Source organism: Sesamum indicum, linkage group LG4 (assembly GCF_000512975.1).
Source record: "Sesamum indicum cultivar Zhongzhi No. 13 linkage group LG4, S_indicum_v1.0, whole genome shotgun sequence".
NCBI classification, from domain to species: Eukaryota; Viridiplantae; Streptophyta; class Magnoliopsida; order Lamiales; family Pedaliaceae; genus Sesamum; species Sesamum indicum.
The window spans coordinates 2,430,623-2,441,699 of NC_026148.1; the positions used below are offsets into that span (position 1 = coordinate 2,430,623).

At 33.0% G+C, this 11,077-nt stretch overlaps 1 protein-coding gene across 1 annotated transcript in view; it reads left to right on the forward strand.

Annotated features, from left to right (window-relative positions):
- Positions 1–11,077, forward strand: part of LOC105159807 (MAP3K epsilon protein kinase 1) — a gene marked incomplete in the record, with an annotated part of 42,544 nt that overhangs the window by 7,834 nt on the left and 23,633 nt on the right. Inside the window, 3 exon segments of the mRNA XM_020693523.1 lie at positions 1–42; positions 743–1,063; positions 1,145–1,189. Coding sequence (XP_020549182.1) covers positions 1–42; positions 743–1,063; positions 1,145–1,189 — 408 coding nt within the window.

Consider the following 11,077-nt stretch of genomic DNA (forward strand, 5'->3'; position numbering starts at 1 on the left):
CTTGATTTCAACCGTAAGGGCCAAGATCATAGCCCTCAAAAGGTAAGTTTCGTCAGTTTATATTTGTCTTGATTTGTTTATATATATTATGTTATTATTGATTGTTACATGAGATGTAGGATGTTTATATAATAATAGTTACAGCTCTTTCTATTAACTATCAATTACCACCAAGTACACAAACTTCTGTTTAGAAAACTGATAATGACAATGCATGGTAGTAGACTAACGGAATAATATGTTTTCAGGAGTACTTTGAACAATGTACTAGGGATTACCAAACTAGGTTGTGAAACTAGTCCATTTGAATGTTTGTTTTCTATTTGAAAATTTATAAGACAGTATCTGATTTCTCATGATAAATTTTTTATCTGTGTTATCAAATTGACATAGTTCATTGTTTGGATTTCATGCCCTAGCTTCACTCCTGTTAAATCAATTCATGTGCCCCCAATTTGGTTTTCATTTCTTCTTCAATCATCGAAATTTGTAAATCCTACCTAAATATTTGTTTTACATAATCCTAAATATTTAGTAGTAAGCCAATGTGTGACATACGGTAAAGAAATTTATTTCTTTCTCTTGTCACTCTCTTTAGTTATACTTTTCCATGAGCCGAGAAGAATAGAGTATATTAAGGCCAGTAGGGGGTTATTGTTATATTGGCATCTTATTTTTATTTATTTTTCAATTAGCCAATATGAATCTGCTATTATATTTCCTTGTTTGCTTGCTTATGCAGGTTGTGAAGGCCTCAATCAATTCAAGAGGAAATGAACTCAGTAAATTTAGTGATCCTCCAAATGATGCTTCTTTGGATGACTTATTCCCTCCATTAGAGAATCTTGAGGGTCGGATAGATGAAGCCTCTACGTCAACATCCTCACATGTAAATCAAGGCAACACGGACCTTGATAGTGGAAGCAATGATCTGGCTACAAAGTTGAGGGCTACAATTGCTCAAAAGCAAATGCAGAATGACACAACAGAGGCAAATGGTGGTGATATAATTCGTCTAATGATGGGCGTTCTGAAAGAAGAAGTGATTGATATTGATAATTTGGTATGGATGCATAATGAATTCCGTTGCTTACTTTCTTGGGTACGACCTTCAACTTTTGTTGTCTATTGTGCTTCTTATCAGGGATTTGAAGATAAATTACCAACAGAAAATCGCTTTCACATTCAGGTACTTGTGTGTCTAAACGTATTCCTTTAATTTCATTATATGTAGATTTCCTTTCCTTCCAATAGTCAGGTAATGATGTGACAAACTTACAATACATTTTTTGAAAGTTACGTATAGGCTCCAAAATGCTATGTGGTGGAAATAAATATTCATAACTTAATAATTGGCCATTAATACATGCATCTCATTGCTACAACTTTGCGGATCTCATTTCCAGAAATAGATTTCCAATTGAATTAGATCAGAATTAATACCTAATTAATTGCACTATATCTGATGGACATGAATTGAATGTTTTCGAAGACTATCCCTTTCTTGCAAGGAAACCTCCTCCGTTTCTTGAAAAAATTGAAATGAGCCATTTTGTTTCTTGAATCATGGTAAGACCACATGCACCCTCCCTCGAGAGCAAGTTTCAAGATGAAATTATCCTTCAAGATTATGCTATTATTGATGAAGGTTATGAAAGAATCAATTATTGACTGTAAGGATTTTGGAGAAAGAATGAAAAGAGGAGGCAAGAAACTATTTGTTGGGGAGAAAAATTAGAGAGAGTCTTGTGTGCTTAAGACCGAATTTTGACTCTCAAGTGCTAAAGTGTTGGTCATGCTCCCTCTTAAATAGTCCTCTCTTCAATTGGCTTGTTGGCTTGGACTTTGACTTCATTTCTAATTAAAACCATGCCATAATCCAATTAATTCAATTCATTGAACATAAACCCTAATTTAATGGTTCTAATTAATTGAATGCAAGCCCAATAAAATTTTCAAATCAATTAATGCTTTTGGGCTTTATCAAATAGGCTAAAAAATTAAGATAACCTAATTACTTAATTTTTAGTCTATCAATAATCAAACCTACCATTCCATATAACTGGGGCATTGTAGAATTAATATAGTCGACCTATAGAGATTCTACACTAGTAGATTCAGTATGGGGTGCCACGGGTGTCTCTCTAACTTGCTACTCTTCCCCTTGAGCATCCAATAGAAAACCCTATTTGGAGAATATTGTGTTTCTTGAACAAATAATTTTAGTTCCTAGTGGATCGTAGGAATAGTATCCAGTAGTTTATTTGTATACTCAACTGCATAAGATGAGTTTTGTATCTAACTTATCTTCGACACGTCTGTTGACATACACGGGATACTCGCATATTTTCAAATACTTGTATGATAGTGATTTGTCATGACATATCACATGGCATTTTGGGCATAGTTTTGGATGGTGCCATGTTCAATAACTTGCTAGAGATTTCCAACTTGTACCCCAAAATAAAAGAGAAAGTCATACAATTTATCATTGATCAAACAGTGCCTCAACGGATTTCATTTCCTACTTTTGGTCACACCATTAAGCTATGGTATTGTAGGACACATGCACCAAGAGAAGTTCTTATTCTCTTTTAGATAATTCACAAACTCCTCACTTAAGTACTCACCCCTGGATCAAATCAAAGGGTTTTGATTGTATGGCATGTTTTGTTTTCTATTTCTAGTTTGAATTTTTTGACTTTTAAATGCTCAAACTTATGCTTCATTAAGCACACATTACCAAACAATGGGTAGTCATTCATGAAGGTTATGAAGTAAGATTACCCTCTCCTAGCATGTAATATTTGTGCATATTCTTGGTCCTCCAACTTTCTTTTGGGTTGAATGTTCATAAATTAGCTAATGAGTAGTATATAAACCATTTACTAAAGTATCAAGTAGAATTAAAGAACCATTCTTTATTAAATGGAAAATTCGATTCTGCTTTAGAAATAATTTTCTTATTCATGTTAGGTACATAATAACATTTATTAAGTACTATCCTCACATCATTTGTGATGACTAAGTGAATTGTTCTTATGACTTCTATGAGAACTTGCTTGTCGTCTCCAAGCATTAGCGTCACATTCCCTTTACTTAGTCTCTTGCTTGTTGCAATGACTTACAAGTTATTACATAATGTGAGCTACATACCATGTTTGTAATCCTTTCAAATACTATTACTGATCATTCTAATTTCATTAACAAAGATACCTTAAGGTGTAGGAGGATATGTCTTACAATTTCTCTTCAAATGGCCTTTACACAAATCAACGTTTTTACGAATTATATCAAATTACATCTCATAGAATTTACATAAATTCAAATGACGTGCATGATTGAAAACTGATGTCAGTAAAAGTTTGTGTGAGCTTTGAGATGCTTAAAACGACATAGAAACAAAAATATGAAATGTAATAATTTGGGCTTTCCCCCAAAAAATTTTTTGAAATGATATTTACACCTTTGAAAATTTACTGTTTATACTTGACCCTCTTTTATTAGAATTTTAATGAGAATATTGACGTTTGCAAAAAAATTACATAATTTATCAATTTTACCCCTCATTTAATGTTTTTATTTAATAATTTATACTTATAAAGAAAAAAAATATAATGATGTTAATCCATATGTATATTACAATTATTCCTTTATAAGTATAAAAATATACATGGGAATGTTAAATGAGGGACAAATTTAAAAATTTATGTATTTTTCTTTGCTGACGTTAGTATTTTTCATCTAATATTTTTCATCTAAATCCTAATGGAAGGGAGTTAAGTATAATTGAGAATTTTTAGAAGGGTAAATTTCAAAACTTGTTTGAAGAAAAATATAATTTAATATTTTCAAAGGAGGTGTATTAGCTCTAATTGGGGATGAGATTGAATCTAGTGAATACAATGATGTGGATCGTACTCACATAAGTACACTGTTAATGAAATGCATTTGAATAAATACCTTATCAATTACACCCCATCTAATGAAGATGAGTTGAACATCTTCAAAGATGATCATAATCCTTGCAAGCAATGAAAGGAACATGTAATAGCCAGGAAATAAAAGAGAGTAGCGAAAGTGGTAAAATAAATTAAATTTATAACCAATTAAGGGGTATTTACAACCAATCAAAGGGGTGTTTTTCTTGATTTTTTTTGTGTATTTGATACTTGAAAGTTGAAACGTATTTAAAATAAAATATACACAAAGCTGTGGCTATGGCAAGACATCAAAAAGAGAGGTGCAATAATCATAAATTGAATTATAGCTTTTTGATTTTCTTTGAGAAATTGGGTGCTAACGTTGCTCATCCGGGTTTTCGTTCAAGCAAGGATCAACTTAGATCCTCTCTATGTTCGTCCACACCACACGTCGGAAGTGTAAAAGCCGATCCACTATTAGATGGATCATGATGCAACGAAAATAATTTTCGTTGGAAGAAACTAATCCAAATTCCACCATTAGATTAGTGAATCAGATTATTTAGGTTTTCTCTTGAAACTAGTTCAAGAAAAACACAAAGTAGGGTATAGAAAGAGAGAAAATTGTGAGTTGTGTGTGGGTGGCCGGTTCTGGCTAGTATGTTAGTGGTAGGTGTGTTGTGTATTAGTGAATAATATTTATTCACTTACCATCTATATCTCAAAGATACCACTTTCCATAAGTATGAAATACACCTAGTGTGTCCAAACTAGGCAAGTTTTAACCAAGTGGAGCTTTCTAAGAACCTCCACTCAATTGACCCCTCTTCCACAGGGAGGAGCCTCAACTCTCCCTTTCTAGTCAAAGAGAAATTAGCTAGGACTTGTATTAGGTGGATTGAGCTTGATTTAATAATAGGCAATTTAAATTAATCCAATTAATTTAAAATCTAACAAAAGTCAATTGGTTTATCTAATTTAATTAAATAAAGCCTAGCTCCAATAATTAGTTAATCTAATTAACTAACTAAATCAAGCCCAATTAAATTAATCTAACTAATTTCATTATACTAGGCCTAATTTTAATTAATCAATTAATTAAATGTTGGGTAATCGCTATCCATCAAATGAATTCTCCCATTTGATGATCTAAATATTTATTCTCCAAGAATTAATTGAAACTATTTAAATTAACTCATTTCTTCTAAAATTAATTCTAAATTTGTTTAGTGATTTGTGTGTGACTTTTTAGATTTACCCTTAGTTAGACATTGGCTTGTGTCCAATATAATTAATTTAATTTAATTTCTTACTTCTGATTAACCAATAATCCAGAATAGCCCGTCATCGTGGATGGCTGTTTATCAACAATCTATGGCAATAAAGATTAGGTAAATATTGAGAATATTTATGGTCTAGAGTACCATACAAGTATGGCTCTTCAGTCATCTGTCTCCCGATATAATTCTAGAGCATGGAATTGGGCATCGGTTCCCATCCTAAACTAGACATCTATGCTCATTACTCTAAACGTGTTTATTCTATTGACCGACCTAGTAAAATTCCCCATTAAATCTATTACTGTGGCCACAGGTTTAAAGAGCTTCAAACACATTTTAGAAAGATCTGACTGTTGTTCAATGTCAGGCGACGAATTCTATCTTTGAACGCGTCATCCTCACTAAATGTTCTAACTGCACTGAATAAAACTTATAATAACCACTTAAAAAAATATGAAGTAGGTGAGACCACCAGATGTCTGAATGGATCAAAATCTAACTGATCGCTATTAAGTGTGCTTTGTGCTACAAAGGGCTTTTTTATCATCTTCCCTCTTAGATAGGACTCTTCCATTGTCTCTTTCGACACTCTCTGAGTCCACCAACTTTTTTATTCTATCTTGAGAGATATGGCCTAGCCTAACATGCCAGATTTGTGCATTTTCTTGGTTATCCATTTTGTTTTTAGTAGTCATAATCAAATTATTTTGGGAGGTAATGTAAGGACCATTATGTAATGTAATATATAAATGCTTTTTTGTTTGAAAACCATTTTCAAATTAATCCATGCTAATTTAATTTTGGAAAAGTCCAACTTAACCTAACAAAAATTGACCATAATTAAGGGATAATTTCAATTTAGTACCCTAACTTTACCCCTATTTTAGTGTTGGTACCCAAAGTTCGAAAATTTTGATTTTGGTATCCACCTTTCAAAATATCCTTAATTTTGGTACCTAGGCTCAATTAGTGACCATTTTGGTCTTTAAGCAAAAATCAGTTTAGTCCATCCCCATGCTATCAATTTGGCCCAACAAGCTTTTAAAATAATATTAAGCCTCCAGAAATTCATACCTTACCTTGGCTGCTTTGTTCCCAAGTTTTTCAAGTCCTCGATTTAACAGACTAACTCTAAGCACACTACCGTAGCAGATGGTTCGCAAGCACTTGGCTCATTCAACAACAAACAACAATCCTATTTCATTTCCTAACTTAGGGCGTAAAGAAACTCCAAGTCAGAGACTTAATAAGATTTTGGACGAGCAAGTTGAAGAGAAAACTTGAATTTATTGAAGAAAAATTTGCAATATTATATCAATATTCTCTTCCTCTACAGGAGGAGATAACTGTTCAGCCTCTCATAGAAAAAGGACTACATTTGTGAGGAAAATACCATAAACTGAAATTGTTAATGTTGAAAAATTAAAAGGACTCAAAATATCATGTATTGAAGAGTTAGAGAAAATTTTTGATGATCCTCATCTGTTTCCTAGTTCCTTATTTATAATAGCATGAGGGTACAATTACGGACTTCAAGCTTCTCTTAGATGACGTTGTTGCGTTCATCACGCATTTTAACTTTCCTATTTCCACTATGGTCATTATGGTTTATCTGCCATGTGCTTGCCAACTGGTGTTCTTTACTTTTCTGACTCTTGGCGCCCTTGTCCTCTTCTGCCGTCAGTTCTCCTTTTGATTTTTTATATTTTGTGGTTTTTACCTTGTTCTGTAGAAATTATTTTTTTTACCCTTCTCTGACTTTAGGTTCGGTTTCTTTTAGATTACCCGAGTTTTTGTCTCGAACAAGGGTTTTTTCTGTTTTTCACAACAAGGACATTTGTGGTTATGCCATTGCTCAACATGCATCATGTTGCATGCCTTCTTCCTTGTGACACCCGTTCCATGTAGCTTATTCTCCGAAACAAGCATTCTTTTCTTCTCAAGAATGCTTTATGCAAACTTGGTGTTTTTTTCTGTCATTCAGTTTAACAGAAATGATCCATTTAATTTTTCTCAAAGAATTTTAAACGGATATCCCTTTGTCCATCTCAGTGAGACAAACCTAATATTCGCAAGCTTTTCTGATAGTTATTTCTTCCTCACTGAGAGATGATACAAGGTGAGTTTCTTGTGTGTCAGTCTTACCTACTGTTGAATGCTATGATATTAGCTCTTTGCAATTTGATGAAATGAAATACTTGATGAGATTCTTTTCCTATAAATTTTTGAGTTGCTGAGACAAATTTAAGCTCCTAAATATCTCCTCGTCTTAGGTGGGGATTGTTTTGCCATGCCTCATAAACTGCCTCACCGATCCACTCGGGAAGTTTTAAGATTTTCGGAAATCTTGTGACATAGTATGACGTGAAGCAAGAGCTCCAAAATCATACCACTCTCGAAGTTTTTCTAGTTTCGACCTTTTGAGCATCTAGATCCTGTTATATTTCTGGATGCGTCTACTACAATCTTGCTTAGGTTGAGTCCTTTGCGAAAACCAGTTTTTTCCACATTCTCTGGTAAACCTGCCAAGCAAAAATAGAAGATACTGAATCGCTACTAGTAAAATTAGAAGCGCATGTCACTGACCTAAGGTTAATTACTCCCTCTTTAACCCCGAGGTGCTGGATTATATTGAGTTATCAGGAGTTTGCACTTTTTGTAATTCAATTGCCTCATCACCGAAGTTTGGCTGACGGCCTTGTGCAAGCATTACTTGAATATGCTGCTATAGTTGTAGGGCCTCGTTTTCTAATTGCAGGTTTGGTGCCCTGTTCTCTTAATTCTCTAGCCATCGCTGAAGGCGATGCCTTTGGAATTGGTTCCAGTAAGTTATGCTATAACAAGCTAGAAACCAGTTTGGTACTCTTGATGGCGATCTGGACATCTCAAGATTAGCTTGATGGACTTGACCAGTTATTTGGGCTTTCATCGTTAGCTGTCCAAACTTCTTATCAAGTTCCTCAAGCTTTTCTTGAGATGTCTAAGTCTTAAAATGATGGAGCTTGCTTCATATGCCTCTATCTGTAGTCAAGAAATCTGCTAGAACATTTTTATGAAATTTAATAATAACAATATTATAACAATAATATTGATATTTAGCTTATCATATAATAATACGAACTTTCTCAATTTTTGATCCAAGTTTATTCTTAAGGAAAGCTTTCACATTCGTATTATCAGTTAAAGTAAATTCATTGGCTAGTAAGAACAAAGGCCATTTTTAATAAACATCTTCTAAATCATAAAGAATTCTTTTTCGTTGATGTGCCAAATTTTGGTTCAACTAGTAGTTATCTTTTTCATGAGCACTGCTACCCATCTATAATCATTGACATCCGTGTAGACTATCAATTCATCTTCATCCTGTGGGATAACAAACTTTAGCAGGTTATTGAAAACTTGTTCCAACTCATGAATCCTTTGGGTGTGAATTTTCTTCAATTTCCAGTTTGAACTTTCTGTTTTTTTCAAGAGTGATTGAAAATCTTTGCAAGATTCTTAATAAAGATTCCTCTAAAATTAACAACTCCCAAGATGTTTTTGAAGTTGTTTCTTATCTCTAAGAAAGGAGAAATGCGAATTTTCTCCATAATGTGCTCCTGCAACTCAATATCTATTTCATCAACAAGAATTCCTAAAAGTTCAATGTTATTAACAGCCATAATAGCTTTCTTTTCAGAAGACACTAAACCCTTTCTATGGCATGCATTAGAAAATATCTCAAGATGTTTAACATGATCCTGTATATTTTTTAAATGCAATGTCGTCTGTATAGACAAATATAAACTCAAGATAGTTTTTTGAAAAAATTGTTCATCTTTCTTTGAAATATTTGGGGTGCATCAGCAAGTCCATTGGGAAGTACATTCCACATAGATTGTTCTTGTGGTGTGCAAAATGTAATGTACTTTTATGAATCATTTTCCATGTTGATCTCATTCGATTTTGAAAACACTTTTGCACCTTTAATGCAGTCAATTAAGTGTTCTATACTCGAAATGTAATAACCATCTAATTCTAATACTTCATTAGTACCTTGATTGTTAGCTACTAACCTGGGTTTTTCTCTTCTTATCTCACCATGATTTCTTACCAGAAAATCAGGGTTATTGTAAGCAGCAGATACTCCAGGTTAGATGAGTTTAAGATTGATATGCTCCTGGATAATTTCCTGCATATGTTTCTTACCCCCATTTTCATCTGTATAGGTTTGTATCAAACATACTCGTACTTGCATTCCTTTTCGATTTTCATAGTAGCTTCAATCTTGTTTTTACCCACCATGTCAAAGGATTGTCACTAAAATTCCTCTGGGAAGTCTCTTGACATTTTCGAGAGAAAGCTTACTTTCTTCATTTCTGTCTAATGACTTATACTGCTATATAGTTTATTAGAAAATCTTAAGTTCTTCAGAAATTTTGCTGAAACCTTGTTGCGTGAAAGACAAAAGAGTCTTATCAAATTTCCTTTTATCTTGCATATAGGTTGAGTTGAATTGGTATAACAATCACCATATTTGCTGCGAAAATTAATGGGCATTATCCTGTTAAATGCCTTATCTCTTCGCAAATTCTTTATCTCACTATCATAATTAATAGTAAAAATTTCTAGATTTCTGTGGTTATCCTATACATATTTTGCAAAAATTTGGATAAAACTGTTTCCCAACAAATTGTCTGCACTTGTATCATGAGAGTTGATATCAGATATTTTTACCTTGAGCCAAGGTGTTTCAAATGCTCCTCCAATCATGATTTTGGCCTCTCAAATTCCTTTGTCGTGTACTAGCATGTTTTGTGAAAAATCCCTTCCTACAATAACCCGTAAGTTTTCATAGCTTCGCTAGGGAAAACTTTGAGTTTTGCTGGACAAATTCCTGACATGGAATCAATATAAGTTGCAAAATATTTTGACTTATATTGCTCATATAACATATCTACTAATATGTATATAACAAATGGACTAGTCATAAAAATAAATTTTTATGGTAACACCATCTAACTGAATTGCATAACGATACCTTTTTTTTTCCATGGTTATGATCTTTGAGGAAACTTAACTCATAAGTTATACTCCCTTTTTCTTGTCTTGCAATACCTGTAATTAAGGTGTTCCAAATGCTCATTCTATCATTATTTTTGGCCTCTCAAATTCTTTATTGAGTACTAGCATGTTTTGTTGAAAATTCCTTCTTGCAATAATAGGTAAGTTTCCATAGCTTCACTAGGGAAAACTTCGAGTTTTGTTGTACTAGTCCTTGACTAGGAATTAATATAAGCTGTAATATATTCTGACTTATATTGTTCATATAACATATATACTGATATGTACATAAAAAAGAACTAGTCATTCAATTCTTATGGTAACACCATATAGATTGAATTCTATACCGTTACCTTTTTTTTCCCATGATTTTTGATCTTTCAGAAAACTTAACCTTAAATTCATACTCCCAATGTTCTCCTCCTGCAATACCTATAACCATGACCCTGTGGCCTGCAATTTCTAGCATGTCTTCGTATTTACCAAATAACATTGCTGTAAATAATATAAGCCACCACAGAAAAAATAATTCTCTTTCTTTGTGATGTCAAATACAACTTGAATTTGTCTTTAGCCTAGCCTTTAGGGCATCTAAATTTTACATTGTCAACCCTATTTGTCTAAGGAGTTAAAGCTTTTAACAACTCATTCATAGTAACAACTACTACTTCTGTAAGCATGCTCAATTTCTTAAAAAAATTTTGTTTTAGGAAAAAGTTGCATTTCTATCACATCACTAGTAAATTTCATGGGAATAACAAACTCGTCTGAACTTACTTTGTAAATTATGTGATTTTTTTTTCTAATTTAACCTTATTTGGTTGAGGACTC